This window comes from Rutidosis leptorrhynchoides, chromosome 4, assembly GCF_046630445.1.
Source record: "Rutidosis leptorrhynchoides isolate AG116_Rl617_1_P2 chromosome 4, CSIRO_AGI_Rlap_v1, whole genome shotgun sequence".
In the NCBI taxonomy this organism is placed as follows: Eukaryota; Viridiplantae; Streptophyta; class Magnoliopsida; order Asterales; family Asteraceae; genus Rutidosis; species Rutidosis leptorrhynchoides.
The window spans coordinates 568,602,542-568,621,163 of NC_092336.1; the positions used below are offsets into that span (position 1 = coordinate 568,602,542).

The 18,622-nt window shown below is 33.8% G+C and overlaps 3 protein-coding genes and 1 non-coding gene across 4 annotated transcripts; 1 reads left to right on the forward strand and 3 right to left on the reverse strand.

Annotated features, from left to right (window-relative positions):
• Positions 1-276: 276 nt before the first annotated feature.
• On the forward strand, positions 277-5,974 carry LOC139845379 (kinesin-like protein NACK2). Its single transcript, XM_071835638.1, has 14 exons — positions 277-720; positions 834-923; positions 1,026-1,126; positions 1,217-1,330; positions 1,429-1,510; positions 1,627-1,694; positions 2,374-2,433; positions 2,525-2,649; positions 2,835-3,033; positions 3,228-3,365; positions 3,507-3,596; positions 3,874-4,722; positions 5,174-5,481; positions 5,564-5,974. The coding sequence occupies exons 1-14, from the start codon at positions 450-452 to the stop codon at positions 5,892-5,894; spliced, it is 2,826 nt and encodes a 941-aa protein (XP_071691739.1). The 5' UTR covers positions 277-449; the 3' UTR covers positions 5,895-5,974.
• A 947-nt stretch (positions 5,975-6,921) lies between these two features.
• On the reverse strand, positions 6,922-9,415 carry LOC139845380 (uncharacterized). Its single transcript, XM_071835639.1, has 2 exons — positions 9,310-9,415; positions 6,922-8,613 (listed from the first exon to the last, which is right to left on the reverse strand). The coding sequence occupies exon 2, from the start codon at positions 8,584-8,586 to the stop codon at positions 7,288-7,290; it is 1,299 nt and encodes a 432-aa protein (XP_071691740.1). The 5' UTR covers positions 8,587-8,613; positions 9,310-9,415; the 3' UTR covers positions 6,922-7,287.
• Positions 9,416-11,177: 1,762 nt separating this feature from the next.
• Positions 11,178-12,583, reverse strand: LOC139842766 (thioredoxin M3, chloroplastic-like). Its single transcript, XM_071832873.1, has 3 exons — positions 12,412-12,583; positions 11,948-12,262; positions 11,178-11,290 (listed from the first exon to the last, which is right to left on the reverse strand). The coding sequence occupies exons 1-3, from the start codon at positions 12,581-12,583 to the stop codon at positions 11,178-11,180; spliced, it is 600 nt and encodes a 199-aa protein (XP_071688974.1).
• A 568-nt stretch (positions 12,584-13,151) lies between these two features.
• TRNAR-UCU (transfer RNA arginine (anticodon UCU)) lies at positions 13,152-13,224 on the reverse strand. The gene has a single exon. It is a non-coding gene; the product is annotated as a tRNA-Arg (tRNA).
• Between the last annotated feature and the right edge of the window lie 5,398 nt (positions 13,225-18,622).

The following is an 18,622-nucleotide window of genomic DNA, read 5'->3' on the forward strand; positions in this document are numbered from 1 at the left end:
CCGAGTGTTTACTCCTTCTTTGTAACATTCTTATCGGTTCAATTTATACAATTTCTCTTTTCGCCTTAATTTTTTTTTTTATAATAATTAATTAGTAATTACTCCGCATTAATTGTTATTAAAAATAAATTTTAATTATATTAATTATACTTATTAAACCGGTCGATCAGTTGAAAATTTTGGTAAAATCATGATTCGAATCAGGAGAGAATAGCCGTTACCATCTTTATTATCTACTACTACTACTACTTCCTCTTTTTCCCAATTTCCTGTCAACAAACTAAAGGCGTAAAATCATATTTTTAGTAATTCCCCCAAATTACAAACTACCCAACCAATTAATTCTTCCCTCCCAAATACTAATTCAAGATCCAACAACCGCCCCTATTACTGTAACTCCCACTACACTTCTGATTATCATCGCAATTATCCAATCCAATTTTGTAACAATGAGTTTACCGGTGACACCTGCAACAAAGATCACGAAAAGAACACCGCCGTCTTCAAAATCCAAATCCAAATCGAATTCAAAATTGTTGAGTGCAAGAACGGATGGCGGTGAAATCGTTGAAGAGGAGAAGATAATGGTGACGGTTAGGATGAGGCCATTGACTCCAAGAGAGCTCGCTAAACATGACCTAATTGCCTGGGAATCACCAGATGATAATACCCTAGTTTCAACAAAATTGAATCGTAATTCTAATGGAGTTTACACCTTTGGTTAGTTTCTGACCTAATTTAATCAGTCTGCTAATTTTGATTCGGATATTATTTACTCGTAATTTTTATATTAATATTAATTAATTATATTTATATTTATTTTTTATTTTCAGATAAAGTGTTTGACTCATCTTGTTCAACTGACAAGGTGTATCACCAAGGGGCTAGAGATGTAGCCATTTCTGCTATCAAGGGGATTAATGGTCAGTCACTAGTAGTGATTACATTGTCATCTTCTTTTATTTTGTTATCAATTTATTTATTTGATTATTTGATTTTTTTTCTTTAATATTTATTTATTGCAGCAACCATCTTTGCATATGGTCAGACTAGTAGTGGCAAGACGTACACCATGAGGGGAATAGCAGAAAATGTTATCCATGACATTTATGCTCATATTCAAAAGGTTGATTATCTCTTTAATCTACTTTATACTTTTGGACCTGTCAAACAGAGCATTTTTATCATTTTAATTAACTTTTATTATACGTTACAGGCCGAGGAAAGGAGTTATGCGTTGAAGTTTTCTGCTCTTGAAATCTATAATGAAACTGTGGTGGACCTTTTAAATCGTGATTCCGGTGCCCTTCGTCTCTTGGATGACCCTGAGGTAAAGACATCATTGAGTATCACATGTTTATGCTTTCTTTAGTTTATCGTGCGTGTATTATGTACATTAACAGCTACTTGCGTTTTGTGTGAGTTTAGAAAGGCACAGTAGTGGAGAAGCTGACCGAGGAGGTAGTCGAAGATGGGCAGCATCTTAGGTGCTTAATTTCTACTTGTGAAGGTAATTAATTGACAGCTTTAAATTTATCACGTAACGCCCTTTAACTGCTCATGACTTGTCAAAATGGCCCATCATTTGTTTCATTAATCTCATTATACACTTAATCTTGCTTGCAGCTCAAAGACATGTGGGTGAAACTTCTTTGAATGACCGAAGCTCAAGATCACATCAGATAATAAGACTGGTAATGCTAACATTTAGACTTGGTATTAGTATTAGATGTTCCCGGACGTTTTTTGCTGTTGTGATGCCCAAAAAATGTATTGCCAACACTAATTCTGGCTTTTAGTACTCAATGTTTGTTAATAAAAGATTTGCAGTTATATTCTTTTGCTTGCTTCAATATCATTTCATTATGTTTTGATCACAAATTCCTCTATGACTAATCTACAAATGTCAAAACTTTATTGATACGCATAGATATGGTAATTAATGACCCACGATTGACTTTGCTTTCACATATTCCATTAAACCAGATCACTACCATGCCTGTTCCAATATTCGCGAACCTGAAAGTACTTGTTAATACCCGTGACCTGACCCCTGACCCATATCGTTCTGCAGTTCTAATGTCCTATTCCTTGATCCCATAAACCAATCGGGTCGGCAACCCAATTATTCCAGTTTCCAATAGTCTTCTTGAATAATGAATCTCCTTGCTACTAATTGGAACCTCCTAACTGTATTTATCGTACCAATAATTCTTTAGTAAATTGTCTTTAGTTTTCTTCTTACTTATCATTGTTTCATACTTTCATTGGCTCGTGCCTCTAAGTTCTTCATTGAAGAATATGTGCCTGTTATTGTTGTATGGTAATAACCTTAATATGATTATCACATTGTTCGATGACTTTCCTTTCCAGACTATCGAGAGCAGTCTACGTGATGATTCAGGATGTATGAGAAGTCTGTTAGGAAGTTTGGTATGTTTACTGTTAAATTAGTATTAATTTGCTTGTTATGTGGTGATTTCCAAGTTAGATTTTGTTTGTTAACTTGTTAAAATTGTCGCAGAGTCTTGTTGATCTAGCTGGCAGCGAGCGTGCAGCTCAAACAAATGCAGACGGTGCTAGATTAAAGGAAGGCAGCCACATAAACAGAAGCCTACTCACTTTGACTACTGTCATTAGGAAGTTAAGGTTAGTTTTTTTATTTATATGTATGGATGAAGATTGATATAAATAAATAATGATTTAACGAGTTAGGAAGTTAAAATTGTGTGCTCTTGAATAAGTATTATTTGATGATCTTAGAACAACACCATGAACAGACATTTTACATACATTATTATACGAGCAATAATACGAGTTTTCTTGTTATGCAGTGGTGGGAAGAAGACTGATCATATACCCTATAGAGATTCAAAGCTGACAAGAATATTGCAGACTTCATTAGGGGGGAATGCACGAACTGCAATAATATGCACGTTGAGTCCTGCGTTAAGCCATATGGATGAATCCCGGAACACCCTATCGTTTGCAACTAGTGCAAAGGAAGTTACAAACACTGCTAAAGTGAACATGGTAGAACTAATTAATATGCATTCTTGACTTAATTTTTTCTTGTTATTGCTATCTTCAAATTGATCTGCTAAATTATCATTTGGATGCATGTTTAGGTCATGGTTATTACTATATAAGTAGAACAATTCACATATTTATATTTATTACTATTATATGAAAGCATCTTTTAACGTTTTTTCTTCTTATATTATTAGGTTATTGCTGATAAGCAGTTGGTGAAGCATTTGCAAAAGGAAGTCACGAGACTTAAAGCCGGATTGCTTAGTCCTGAGCCTTCTTCCTCTGAATGTTTAAAATCTTTACTGCTTGAAAAGGAGCAAAAGATCGAGCAGGTATGCACATATTCTCACGGAAATAATGACTTGTTTTCAAGCTATTTTTCGCTTCAAAGGATTTTGTTATTTACAACTTTACATCTTTATATTGTTATAAAAATAATTTTTTTATGGATTAATCTTGAATGCTAATGCTAGATGGAGAGAGAAATGAATGAGGTTAAGCGTGAGAGAGACCTTGCACAATCTAAGCTTGAAGAAGTAGCAAGAAAACAGAAGGAAACAACGGTTTGTTTCCAAGGCGCTTTTAGTATACGTTTGTTTTTGTTAGAGGTAGCAAAATAGATGGGTTGGGCAGGACTTCATGGGTCAAAACAGGTTGAGTTGACCCGCAAACACTTTTGTCCATTTTACTAAAATTATCATACAAGTATGCATCACTATTAAATTTATTAGATTTAGTTGCATAAACAATATTACTATAAATTAATCTGTGTTTTAATGAACTTATCCAAGAGGCTGTAAGCTTTTGTACTACCATACTTACATTTAATTTGTGTACCAGGAGCCAATTCATGGTGCACCCTCTCATCAAGTAGCCAAACGCTTATCTTTTAGTAGTGAGAATGTATCAGCAGCGGGCAGAAAATTCGCTCATTTTTTAGAAAAAAAGACACACAGAAGACGTGAAAACTTGAGACAGTCAACTGCTTCTCTTGACCCGAGCACACTGGTGCATGAAATTAGAAAACTTGAGATGAGGCAGAGGCAACTTGGAGAAGAAGCAAACCATGCACTTGAATTACTTCACAAGGAGGTTAAGGTAGGGAATAAAGATGCTGCTGAAAGCATAGCGAGACTGTTATCTGATATTAAAGATAGACGACGTGCATCAAACAATTTCGTTCATGAAGATGTTGAAGTTAAAGATAAAGATAGTCTAAAGGAAGTGATAGGTCGGTTGAAACGTGAAGAAAATTCGATTGCAACTCTGGAAGAAAAGCTTGAAAATGTACAAATATCGTTGGACAAACTGGTTTTGTACAGTGGTGAGGAGGGTCCAACTCCAATAAAGAATAAAGTTCAGCCTTTTTCGCTAAGAAATAATGGGAGTGTGCCGATCTTGAAACGCTCGCCATGTTCACCTTCTTCAAATTTCCATGGTATCGAGAACCGAAATCCTGATGTGCGTGCTGCTGATACATTAACTCTTCAGAAGACCACATATGATGATTTGAAAAAAACTGATCTTGGATCTGTATCTAAGCAACCAAACTCAGTGAATGTGAAGAAGATTCATATGATGTTTAAGACTGCAACTGAGGATAATATCAGAAGTGTTAAAGCTTATGTTACTGAACTGAAAGAGCGTCTTGCAAAATTACAATACCAAAAACAGCTATTAGTCTGCCAGGTTAGGAGCTTTTTGACTTCATGGATTGTTATCTTCTTTGTCAATCTACATACACATAAGCTAGAGGTAGCAAACAATCGGGTTGGTTTGCGTAAAGGGCCAGCAGCCCAGCATCTTGTCAAATTTTGAATTACGTAAATAAGTAATCTATTAACAAACTCATATAACTGAAAAACTAAAAAAGAAGAAGCCCATTATGGATGTTGTAACCAATGAAATACGCATTAGATGACTTATAACTCTTGTAACGTGCTCGGTTATATTTGACTCTTATGTAACAGGATACTACCCAGTTGACCCATTTTAATATATTTGACCCCTTATGTTTTCAAATAGTGGCCATCTCATGTTGAAGCTAAAAATTAGCAATTTTTTGAAGGCAAGATATATTGAAATATTTCTGATAAACTAAAGTGGTTTTTGTACTTTATATGAATGGAAACGATACCAGGTGCTGGAGCTAGAGGATGCACACGATGGCGGTAGTGATGACACTGATTTGGCAGATCAAGCTCCTATGCCACGTCATCTTGTTTTTGAAGAGCAAATGAAACAGATAATAATGCTGTGGCACTTGTGTCACGTGTCAATCATACACAGAACACAATTTTTTATGCTCTTCCGAGGAGATCCCGACGATGATGTGTACATTGAAGTTGAACTGAGACGGTTATTATGGTTGGAACATCAACTATCGGAGCTAGGAAATGCTAGTCCAGCTCTTTTAGGTGATGAACCAGCTGGTTCTGTCTCATCACGGTGTGTTTTAATTTAAAATAACCAATGAGTCATAAACCTATTATTATGAGTTGTAATGACACATATCTTGTGAATGTTACAGTATCAAGGCTTTAAAGCTGGAAAGGGAGTATTTGGCGAAAAGGGTGACGACAAAACTGAGAGCAGATGAAAGGGAAATGTTGTATAGACGATGGGACATCCCGGTAGAAGGAAAGCAAAGAAGGAGGATGCAACTTGTGAACCGACTGTGGACTGACCCTCTCAACATGGCACATATCAAAGAGAGTGCTGAAATAGTCGCACAACTTGTGGGATTTGGTGAATCGGGGGAGCATGCTTCCAAAGAGATGTTTGCATTAAATTTTGTAAATCCATCTGAGGAAAAAGGTAGGATGGGTTGGAACATGATATCCAATTTGTGGCATCTGTAATGTTGTTACTTACATTAGGATCGGATGATTCCAAACTTGTACAAAAGCCTTCAAACTTGTACAAAAGCCTTCAAACTTGTACAAAAGCCTTCAAACTTGTAAAAAAATCACTTTTTTTTAATGGTAACACGGTGGTATTGCATCAATCTTTATACCCTTTGTGTCGTCTAAGTGTAGAGTTTCTTGTTTGTTTGTGTTTCTTCTGTTTATTACTGGATTGGCTTGTTCTTTGTTGGTTTCAATATGTTTGTTGTATGTGGTATTTTGGGCTTAGAAAAAATACAAACCAAATTCATGTTATTGTGAATGCTGGAATGATAGGAGAAGCGATCTGATGTTTTTTAGTTTTTATGGGAATGGTTGCTTTTGGTGGTCAAACAAATGTTTTTGTTACTCTTGACTATTTCTAGTCAAAGAAATGAATATGGTTGGTATGCTATCTTAAGTAGTTGAAATTTTAGGGGTTTTTGGAAGTTCCATGGTTCTTATATGATTCTGGTTGGGGCCAAATTCCAATTGTTGACTTTTTAGAAGTCAAAAAGGACGATTATTGAAGATGGTAAAGACTTGTTTGTTGGTGCTGTAAAAAGGTTATGGTGTACCATTTGATCAGACAGACAGGCAGATAAGTTTAATTGTAATAGATGGGTCTAATTTGGATTTGCTGAATCAAATGGGCGGGTTGCATTTAAAGGACAGTTTCTTAAATCATACTGTTGAGATGTTATTTAGGATCATGTGTAAAGCTGGAAAGATTTTTTTTGATTGGATTGAATTTTATATTCTTGTGAAGATAGGAAGACTGAAAGGTAAGAGGTTAGTAATTTTGAAGCTGAAAGTGTTAAGTTGACTTTTTCTAGTCAAACTAGATATTGGCAAAGGTATAGTTGGTATTTTGTATGATCCTTTATTAGCAATATTACAAAGACAACTAAATTGTAAACTATTTGCTCTGTAGTTCACGATTACTAGCACCGAGTTGATGATGCAACGCTAACAAACAAAACGCTCAGACTACAGTTTAAGAAAAACAATAACAGCAATTGAGTTGCATTATGGTCACCTGTAAAGATAATTACAACCATTCTTTAAACTACTCTTCATATTCTTACAAGGGAATTTGTACATTGCCACCCGACTCAACAACTTACCCCGAAATGCAACAATAAATCATGAAAATATCAACGTTGCTAATGTGTTCACAACCACATTAGCTAAAAGAACATTCGAAGGTAAGAAACATTAACCTTCTACATAAAAGACAGGTACGATTTAACTCCATGAAAACATCAGCCTTTCAATAATCACAAGCCAGAGTGGCAATACTTCATCAAACCGATAAGCAGTTCAAGCCAAGCCCGACATGTGGCGGACCCCATGTACCAGATGGGTATTAACCGGCAGCCACCAGAAACTTCTTTTTACTCGTTGGTTCCTCATGCAACGATACAACCTCTTTTACCTTTTCAAACAGATCCTCAAGCTTACTCACACCAAACTTTTGCCAATCTAACGGTCTTTTGTAACGCTGCTGATAAATTGCCTCGAAACAACCCAAGAAAATCCTACATGAATAACTCACCAAAATCTCCTGCAATTCATACCTAAATTGGTCCAAATTTTCATTCTTCATATCATTTGTCTTTTCAACAACTACACGTTCGTCTTCAGAAAACTCATCAGAAGATGCTTCTTTTATCCCCTTTCCTTTCCTGTCATGCTTTACGATTAAAGCTGCCCCCGAACACTTTTTAAGTAATACAACTTTATTCTGACCCTGCCCTTCAACACAAATCACATCTTTCATTTTCTTTAATAGATTAACTAATTTCAAACTTCCATACTCTGAAACATAAAGGGGTCTCCCGAAACTTTTCTGGTAATCAGACGGAAGGCGCCCAAGAGGTAAACTCCCACCAGAAGTTTCTAGAAGCTTCACTAGTTGACCCTTTAAACCAGTCACATCTCCAGGCTGGACCCACATCACATCATTTGACTTTGACTTGTTCTCAGATGCCGAATCAGATCTTATTAAACTCCCTCGATACACAATCGCTTCTTCATCGTTTTTCGTATCTGAATTCTCACTGATTTGGGACCTTGGAGCCGGAACAAACCCTTCTCCACGAACCACACTAAACCAGTCCCAAACATAACTACCAGCATTACTCAAAGCGGATGAAACACCGACCCCAGACGGTATCACAAGTATCACAGTATAACCCCTTTGACCAAGGACATGAAGCGCATGAGAAAAGTCAACATCACCCGAAATTAACATAATTGAAGACGGCGGAGGATTATCAAGTGCAAAGAGAAACATATCAACTAATATTGCTTTATCAGCAGCATCTTTTCTTCCATTAGGAACATCTATGAGCCTGACACCTGTCCTTTGGCAGCCTTCTCTTAGTCTACGAGGAAAGCCATTAAAATCTCCATACGCAGAGAACATATTAACTGCACCATTGATTACCGGGTGGACCCGTAATGCCATTCGGATATTACCAGCCACATCTTCGGGTCGTACGTCACTGGGAACAGGACAATTCTCCATGTCCCAGAGTATAGCAATCGGACCAGCAATCCCGTTATGACTTTGTTGAGGTGAGTTTGTTTCATTCAGTAACATATATGGTTGTTTCATGGATCCTGAATACGATGTTAAAGAAGACGACATTCCATTAGCCATTAGTAGCTCACAAAAGCTTTAATGCACCTGTACAATACAAACAAGTTTGTTTCACATTCATATAGTACTAAATGATAAACAAAGGGTTCTGAAAGTTCAATTAAATTGAAATTAACGATCACAAGTTTAGGTACTAAGGAGGTGATGGGCTGATAGCATTATATTACACTCTAACATGATAACTAAGGTTTAAATTTCTAAAATGCACAAATTATAAAGTATGCAAACCGTATGCTTGGCAAAACAATAACATTTTATATGCGGTAACAATGAAGAAAGATAACTATAACTCGTTAACATTATTTGAATCAATGCAACTAAAACCCATTTTTACAGTGCTATAACTTCGATTGCTTTGGACACAATCTGAAATTTTACACTGATCAAATCAAGAATAAAAAAAAAATCAGAAAGTTTAATCATAGAAATTTAATTACTCCTTATCAGTATTAGTATTGACTATTGATAAAAAAAAAAAAAAAGTACTGTTATTATTTGAATGAAAATTCGTTAACGAATGCTAAATGCACCAACAATTAATCAACTAATTTAATAAATCAACTACTGAAAGAACGCAACAAGAACATCGAGCGAACAAATTAAAACCATCGATTAACGATCTTTACCTATACCTCGATAATATAAATAATTTAAGCAATCTCATACACAAATACAGATTACAGATATAGATTAGTGGGTGTAGATATAGAAGATTAGTAGTACCTGCTATTAGTACAGAATTCTTCTGATTGAAGATTTGCGGATGCAATTAATTATAGTGATCAGACGAATGAACAACAAATTAAGTTTAATTCTGGACAGCAAACTTAATTTGTAAGAATTTGTTACGGAAATTAATGAAATTGTTGAGAGTGGTAAGGGGCAGCCCTAATTTACCGACATAAAACGTGTTTTAGGGATTTAGGATTTATTTATGACTGGCATAGTCTGCAGTTACGTACGCGTGGATGCTGTATTGCACATTAATTAGGAAATCCGATTTCGATGACAAACTTAACGAGCGTTTAATTTTATTAATTACGCGGATACTATATCTTAACATTTTTTTGACACTAGTAGTCCATATCATTTGCAATTATTGCGTTGACAGTCCATCCGTCAGTGTCCCGTCAATTTTTCGTTATCTTGACACGTACATCTCACGTGAGGAATCAAATGTCATTTTTTTTTTGACATCAGTTTGGGATCACCCAGGAGGACTAAATCACCCATGCGTTCATCTCATTTAGTTGCATAATCTGCCCCCAGTTACTGTCCTGGAGGAAACTCAGACCAATCCGAAGGCATGACCGGTAAAACCCCCCTCCCTGCTGCCCCCGCACTAAGCGAAAGGTGACTTGGGTAGATATTTCAGGTCAGAGATAACATTGAGTGCAATGTTGCAGCTCAGCGGAATCAAATGTCATTTAATTACTACATGGACTATCCGCGTACAATATTAAACATAAAGATCCAAAATAAAAATCGATATAAAAAATAAAACTCTTTTTTCATTTCATATGTGTACTAAACATGGTGATTTCAAAGATGTGGAATTAAGCATTTGAATGACAATTTTAAGATCTTGACAATTTCAAATCTAATTTAAACCTTAAGTTATACCACCGCTCACCCTAATATGGTCGTCTTTCACACCTTTCACCGAACATTTCATTGAAAACGGTATACGATTGAAAATTTAGATTCCACAAGTAATCTGTTGTGCGTTTGTATTGTAATATTTGTTTAAGATTCGACTAGATAGGTGATATTAAAGCAAGTAGATCATTGGATCTATTCATGATGACCGTGATAATTTGCAATACTTGTAATCGCTTGATCTTTGAATCTTTTTATATATAATTTTTTATTATTTTTGCTAAAAAAATATATTTGTATATAATATTCATTCCTTTAATCTAACATATAAGTTTTTTATGAAATGTAATTATCGGGTAGAAAGAATCATACATTAAAATATACTGAAATTGAAATACATAATACTCCACAGTATAAACAGTTTTTGAAAAAATTACGCCGTTAGTACCTGTGGTTTGTTTACACTTTCTTGACAACACTTAAACTAATTTTTTTGCACAGTTGATACCTAAACTATGCCAAACTTACGTGGTTGGTACCCCAACCTAACTTCCGTTAAGTTTTTAATGTTGCAAATTCGTCCCTTTAAATAATTTAGTCCATATAAAAGTGAGATCAAATTTCACGCTCTTCAACATGAGTACATGACAACATTACAGTTACTTGTACTTAAATCATTATTTGAATAAAAGTGGGCCCACTTTTTTATTCTTGGCATGAATGAAAGTCAGGTACAAAAAGAACCTAACTGAACAAGAACTGCACCAGTTACTAGAACGGTTCTTGCAGATGCCAAACACATAATGAGTACAAGTAAAAATGAAGGGGGTACACATAGCATCGTTACACCAAAATTTTGGAGAGGAACTTTTTAAGGTCGGTGAAGATCTGGTTTCATTAATCTAAGTTTCATAAAAGTTGCAAACTTAAAAAGCATTCCAACTTTGGCATTATACATCATGCCAAAACTATGTACAAGAACCAAAACAAAGCTAATTAGTAACAACTAATGGATGCCTTGAAGCAAATACAGAAGGGATCATCCCCATTTCACTCATACCAAGAAGTTGAAAAGCATCACTACTCATTTCAACTTCAAACAGCCCTAAAAAATTAAGGCAAGTCAAGGTAATGAAGTTAGTTTAGAATTCGATTTCTTATCTGAACTGTTGCCATCACTGATCAAGATTGTAGGTTTTACATTTACCACTAAACCCATCTAAAAAGAGAGGGATTTTGATGATTACAAAAGTTGATCTTTTGAAAACTAAGCTATCACTACGATTTTGATTGTGGGTTTAATTTAATAAATGCTTCTATCATGAAAGATTGATCTTTTGTTAATTGAGGGTTCCATTAAATTTTGATTGAGGATTTTGATGATTACAAAAGATTGATCTTTTGTGAAATGTTTTTTATAGACTAAATTATTTAAAGGGACGAATTTGCCTTCACATGTGAGGGGTTAACATTAAAAACTTAACGGAAGTTAGGTTGGGGTACCAATCACGAAAGTTACGCAAAGCTTGAGTACCAGTTGTGCAAAAAATTAAGTTTATGTGTTATCAAGAAAGTGTAAACAAATCACAGGTACCAACGGCGTAATTTTTTTTGCAGATTATTGGGTCGTATAAAGTTTAAAATAGTAAGCATATTATAGAAATCTCACAACTTAACTTTACAAACATTTCCAAACTTAAACCTTCTAAATTCTAATGGGCTAATTCAATCATACTCAAAAGTACTACAATTCATCAACTACCCAAGACTCTTTCAATGGTAGCCACAAAGAACTCTTTTGGCATGGTCCCAATCACAGACTCACATTTCTCACCATTTTTAAACAACATAACCACAGGCACAGCCTTTATGCCATATTCCTCCGCAACCTGCAACTCCTGCTCCACATTAACCGCAACACACTTGAGCTTTTCGGCATAATCAATGATGATCTCATCTATCACTTCTTGAACCCTCTGGCATGGTTCACACCAACTAGTGTAGAACTTAACAAGTACTAGCTTTTCAATCTTCAAAATCATAGGGTTCCATGATTCTTGTGATGTTATATCTGACACTGCAACTACCAAATGTTATATAATGCAAATTTGATAATACATTCATCAAAGTGTACTTGTATGCACAGTTTGGTGCGCCTATTATTTCGTTACATATCAATCAAATCACAAGTCACAATAATTATAGAAAAATAAACTTTAAACTTACATTTAGATTTCTGAAGCGTAGAGAGAACGCGAAGACAAGATCGATTCTTAGGGACCCCAAAAGAGAAAGGATAAGACGTTTTAAAGTGTCGTTGTGATGATAATTGCGATAATTTGGGAATTGAAGAATGAGTTGCACAAGAGTAAACACAAGAAGAAAAAGCAGCAGCCATTTAAACTTTTTGGTAAGTTATGAACAAATTCTTTTTCTTTTCTAATCACAAAATATTGCAAATATGGTTATAGTTTAATGACATGAGTATTATTGTAGGCTACTAGAATCATGATTTTGCTAAAAACATGATATATCACGTTTCCTATTTTGTATGTGAAGTTTTGATGTTTACATCATGACAGCTGTTTTGTAATGATATATGTATTTTGGTTGTATCCCAATATATAAAATAGAATAGATAGATAGAACATATTTTTAACATTATCTGCTAAGTTGATTGTAAGATTCAAATTAAGATTTAAGATAGAATAATAAACAAAGTCTATTATTGACATGTATAATTTTTTTTTTTTTTTTTTTTTTTTTTTTTTTTTTTGTATTTCTCATGTTGTTGCATAAAAGAAAAAAATTGGTATAAAGTATAAGTAAACTGATTAATAAAAGTTAAGCGTGTGAGTCATCTTTTAAAAGAAAAGAAACAAATAGGTATAAAGTATGGATAAAGTGATTAAAGTTAAGCGTGTGTGTCATCTTTTAAAAAGAATGTTCAAATGCTGAAATAAAAACACACCCGGTGGGACTCGAACCCACAATCGCCTGATTAGAAGTCAGACGCCTTATCCATTAGGCCACGGGTGCTTGTTGACATTCGATACAGATATTACTTTATAACTTCTAGCAATTGATCTGCAAAGTTAATAAATCAGAACATAGGCAGTTTCTCTATTCATGGTTTGATTGGTTTCCATTAACGGTAAACCCTCATCAAACACCTTCATCATCATCAATCATCATGATCGATTACCAATATGCTCGTTAATTAAAACTAGAAATCAATCAATCTCATTTTATTATTATTCGCCCTAAATTTCATAGCTGAAATCAGCTCTTAACCCGACTAGACTTGGTTACAAATGCTGATTTCCTCAACTTGGACTCAATCGTTCTTTAACCTCACACAATCAACCGTAGATGACACCGCCGTATCACTGCTGTCTTCCGCCGTGGTTGATATTTCCGGTTCTGGTGATGGTGATAGCTATAATTTGCATATTTTAACTTTATAAGTTCTAAAGCCGCTAAAGACGAGTTTTTTTTTTTTTTTTGTTTATATACTTTTATAATAAGCTCATAAGTGGTAAAAATAGTTTGGATAAACTACCTGTGGCTTATGAGCTTATTGAGAAATCAATACACTGTAAGCTGACACCGAAACAGTTTTTAAGTTAATTGTGTTTTTAATGGGCCGTCTAAATAAAAATAGTTTGGATTCTTAAACTGTGTATAAATGTAGCCAAATAGTTGCAGTTGATCTTACATGTATGCGAATGTTATTTATAAAATCCATTCTTGAAGAAATGGATAGATATCATGTTCGGTTGGGTAAGCACTCGCTGTGATAGCTTATAAATAAAATTTTAAACTATGAAAGATACAGGGGTGCAAGCTTGTGTATATTTTCTACCACAATAATGGTAAAAGTCTGTAAGATGATTTATGACAGAAGTAAAAGAAATTAAATAGCTTGAAGTATATCATTATACTATGAAACTACTGTTTGATGTTTATTGTTAATGATGCTGATGATTCTTAAGCAGATTACAATCGTTGACGTTTGTTTAAATATTTTAAATATTCTGAAGCATGTTTTAGAATATCAAACAGCCAATAATATGGATTACTTGCTTTATATGATTGTCATTGAAAATTTTAGTCTTTCAAAAAAATATGATCGAGTTTTCAGTGGACAAGGTTGAATGTCGTAAGCGTCACAAGTTCAGCTTAGCTTTTGAGAAGTCTAATGAGGAAGACTATGTCACTGAAAAATTCTTCCGGATACTTGTTTCAGGTATGAGCACATGTTATGTCAATAACTTAAAACATGTCTTATCTTCGTGTGTAAATTATTTGATTAAGATTCGTTAATTTTATGTTACATACATGTATGTCTTTTGGGAGCTCTATATATTTTATTTAGAAAGTTTTCTGTGGGGTCCTAAATTTGGTCATTCTACAGAAGTTCATGTGTAAGAGTTTGCAAAATGGGCTTGTTGGCGGGCCGGAATGGGTTAAAATAGGTAGTTTGATATTGTTGGCATGTTTAACTGAATTTTGTTGTACACGGATAGTTGGTATCTCAAATGGTCATATATGATTACATAAGCTGTAAAATTTCCATAGTTATTATAGAGGTTTTACACATTAGAATTGCACTATGACCGAATTCCATAAGTTTCTTATGAACTTATTTTATCAGTTTAATCCTTTTGCATTGTTAGAGAACATGAACCCATACCATCCATGTAAAGTGTTAGATTTCTGTAGTGTGTATAAAATATGGTCTTGAAAAATTGCAGACATATCTTAGTTCAAAAGTATATAATTCATCTCAGCTTATGCACATGTAAGCTTTTCGAAATAAAGGAAAAACATCTGAATATGTAGTGCTGATTGGGGATAGTGATATTCAACTCGTAAGTAAATGGGCGAATGGCTTGCTCTAGTAAGTGGCAACCTTAAAAATGCTAATGCATGGAAACATTATTTATTCTTGTAGGAACAATCCCTGCTGTTGTTGGTGATTCAGATATTAAAAATTGTTCCTTCACCTGGTTCGATTCTACATAATAAGTAACCAACAGACATTAAATCTGTTGCTAAAACTATGAAATAACTTTCAGAGAATCTCACTGCTTATAATGAGAATCACTAAGGCAAGTTGTTATATGTTTATCTTTCTATGTTCGTCATACCATAACCAGATAACCACATAATAAGTCTACTGATATGAGGTAGAAAAATGGGTGGGTTGGTTAACAAGTTAGATGGGTATTCTTTTTATGGGTCGAAACGTCTCAGGTCGGTGCGGGTGACTAAAGAGTAATGAGACCGTTGTTAATCAAAATCAGCATTATCATTTTTATTGTCATCGCTAAATAACAAATCCTAAATTTTTACAGATGCAAATATGTTGGATATGGCTGCTGTTCATTCTTCCTGTCGTTTATGCATCTTTGTTTCAACTAAAATCCATGAGAAAGAAGAAAAAAAGCCCTGGTTTCCTAAAGAGACTAATTTTTGAATTATATCCGTTGCAAAATTGATTTTCTCTATAAAAAAAACACAATCAAATTTCACTCTCACATTCATTTCATTGAGTCAACAATTTCCTTTCATTCTAACCAGAAAAATATGTCTCAATCCAACAACAATTCACATAACAATATCATATCAATCGACGTTTATCTTTGAGGTTGAATTTGACTCCGACAAAAAGTCATACACGAATGAGAGAAAAGAACCTCTAATGATGAACGTTCGTGGCTTTGATTTATCGACATTGCATGTATACCTTTCCTCTACTAGAAAAAAATTGAATTTCTTATGCATCCGCAAAAATGTTATGAAATCGTAGGGGGAGTTAAGATACATGACACCAAATTTGAGTTGTATCTTTTATTCACTAATGAAAATTTTCAACTTAACTACAAATACCAGAGAGAACCCACCCTTGTGGTTCAGTGATTCACCCCTTTGCACTTGTGCATTGGGATGGGGGTGGGGAGGTCTCAAGTTCGAGTCCCTCCCCTTAAAAATATTCGTGGGATTTATTTGCTGGAAGCCGAATTGCTCCGGGAAAGGTTTTAACGACCCGTATTCAGGACCCATATCCTACCGCCTGCCCCTCAGGATGGTATAAGGTTCGGATCCCTGTAATGCGGTTCGGGTTTCCTGCCCGAAAGCGCGTACGTGCGTGGCAAATGAGAGTATTTGATGCCAACAACTTGCCTTTAAAAAAAAAACTACAAATACGAGAGAAGTAATAAGTTCAAATGCGTGAGTCAACATTCGATCTATTAATTTAATATATTCGTTTTCAATTTATATATCATTTAGTAACTTAGGTATTTATTTTTATGTACTTGTAGTTTTAGTTTATGTAATCGTGTTTAGGAATTTATGTAATCGTATTTAATTATTATTAATTAAGTGTGATGTATTTATCTTATTATTAAATATTTATTATAAGTATATATTATATTATATTCTATTATATAAATTATTTAGTGTATAATACGGAGTATAAATTAACTAGGAAAAAATAAATACGTGATAATTGTCACGACCCTACTTTTTCCGTTATCTTTTACCGTTAATTATTTAACGACCGTTAACTGTTAATTGTGTTACGTCATTTCTATGACCTATATTATTATTTTAATAATAATATATTAATTATTATGTGTTATGTAAATATTTGTATTCATATTTTGAATTATACGTTTCTACGTGTCGCGGATTTCTATCCGGTGAATCTTTTCGGTTTTCAAACCAACGGTCGAGTTTTTGGGATATTTAAATCCTAATTATTTTAAATATGATATTTTAAGGTCATATTATTATATGTAGTATTTATATTTATTTTTCGTCGCGCGTTTGTTATCTCTCTGAAATTTTAATCGCGTAAGCGTGTTTTCGCGTTTCGGGTTTCGTTCGGGCTTTCGGGGCACAAGGAAATTAACATTTATCAAAATTGGACCCATGGGGCCCACCCCCTTGCATTTTTTGGCCGACCCATCAAGGGAGGGAGTATACTCCCTTGATTTTTCTTTTTCCCATTTTATTTTTACATTTCACATTTAATCAAAACCTAATTTTTCTAAATTGCTCTATCTCCCTCCTTCCTCCTCTTTGGCCGTCGCCTATCACCTCCCCAAGATCATCATCATCAACCAATTTTATTACTTGGATCAAGGATTAATCAACACCAACGCGTTCCTCATTCCGTTCTCTACGCGATTATACTTGTTGATTTTTGATTAGGGTATAAACCCTAACCCTAGAACTTTTTATTTTTCTTTATTTTTCTGTATTTGATGTCTATTTTAATAGTATGATGATGATGATGATGATTACTTGTTGTTGTAATGGTGTTTGTATGCATAGAATTACTCATAAACACATGTTTTCGGTTTGATAAAATTGGGACAGCAGCTATTTCGTGTACTTCTGATATTGTGACTGATATAAAAGTTAAAATAAAGTAGCTAGATGAGTTCCTCTCATCAAGACATTGATTTTAGACTCCGGATTCATGTCGTTTCGATTTCCGGAGCCCTAGATATGATCAAAATGATATTTTGTTAAGATTGAAATGTGATTTTGGTATGAACCAGGTTTGTTCCGACTTTGTGACCATATTGGGTGACTTTAGGGTGTGTTAGTGTGTTAGGATTAATGGTGGGACGAACTTTCATGGTCGGGTCATCTAAATCCGAGCCACGAATCACCCGTTGCGTCTAAAACACGATTTTGATTGAATTAAAGTTTCAAGTGGTGTCATGGCTGATCACCACGACTTGTGGGCTGTTCTTGGTGTGTTCTTGAGTGTATCAAAGTGTCGGGTGGTTTGATTAGGCGGAGATATATGTAAGGCTCGCCGAAAACCGACACCCGGGGCTCAAGATACGACCCGATGAACTTTTGATTTAAAACTTATGATTAATTATTAAACTTATGATATAAATAATGAATTTAATTATCATTTAATTACTTATGATATAAAAGGTAATTATTATAATTTAAGACTTATAATATATATTTATTATATCATTTAATTATTACTTATGATTTAATTAACATTTTAATTAAACTTATGATTAATTACACTTTTATTATTAATGGACAATACTTATGATAAGTATTAAACTTATATTATAAGATTATTATTATTATAAGACTTATAATAAGGATTAATTAATTATTTAATTATTATAAGGCTTAGTTATTATTTAATTAAAATTTAATTATTAAATATTTATGATTTAATAATTATAATTAGAAACTTATGATATGATTAATAATTCATTATTAATTAATAATACTTATGATATGATTTAAAATTTATTATTAATTAATAATACTTATATTATGACTAATATTTAATTAATTAATTAAATACTTATGTTATATTAATTATATCATTTAAACATATATTAACTTTAATAATTCATTTTAATTTAATTAAACTTATGTT

What these genes read in the sequence shown, in the direction of transcription:
- LOC139845379 (XM_071835638.1), top strand. Translation starts at nt 450, where the DNA reads ATGAGTTTACCGGTGACACCTGCAACAAAGATCACGAAAAGAACACCG. An exon ending in TGCTATCAAGGGGATTAATG is followed by an intron (nt 924 to 1,025) that starts GTCAGTCACTAG and finishes TATTTATTGCAG; the next exon opens with CAACCATCTTTGCATATGGT. An exon ending in CACATCAGATAATAAGACTG is followed by an intron (nt 1,695 to 2,373) that starts GTAATGCTAACA and finishes TTTCCTTTCCAG; the next exon opens with ACTATCGAGAGCAGTCTACG.
- LOC139845380 (XM_071835639.1), bottom strand. Translation starts at nt 8,586, where the DNA reads ATGGCTAATGGAATGTCGTCTTCTTTAACATCGTATTCAGGATCCATG.
- LOC139842766 (XM_071832873.1), bottom strand. Translation starts at nt 12,583, where the DNA reads ATGGCTGCTGCTTTTTCTTCTTGTGTTTACTCTTGTGCAACTCATTCT. An exon ending in TACGCTTCAGAAATCTAAAT is followed by an intron (nt 12,263 to 12,411) that starts GTAAGTTTAAAG and finishes TGGTAGTTGCAG; the next exon opens with TGTCAGATATAACATCACAA. An exon ending in TACCATTGAAAGAGTCTTGG is followed by an intron (nt 11,291 to 11,947) that starts GTAGTTGATGAA and finishes TTAATTTTTTAG; the next exon opens with GGCTGTTTGAAGTTGAAATG.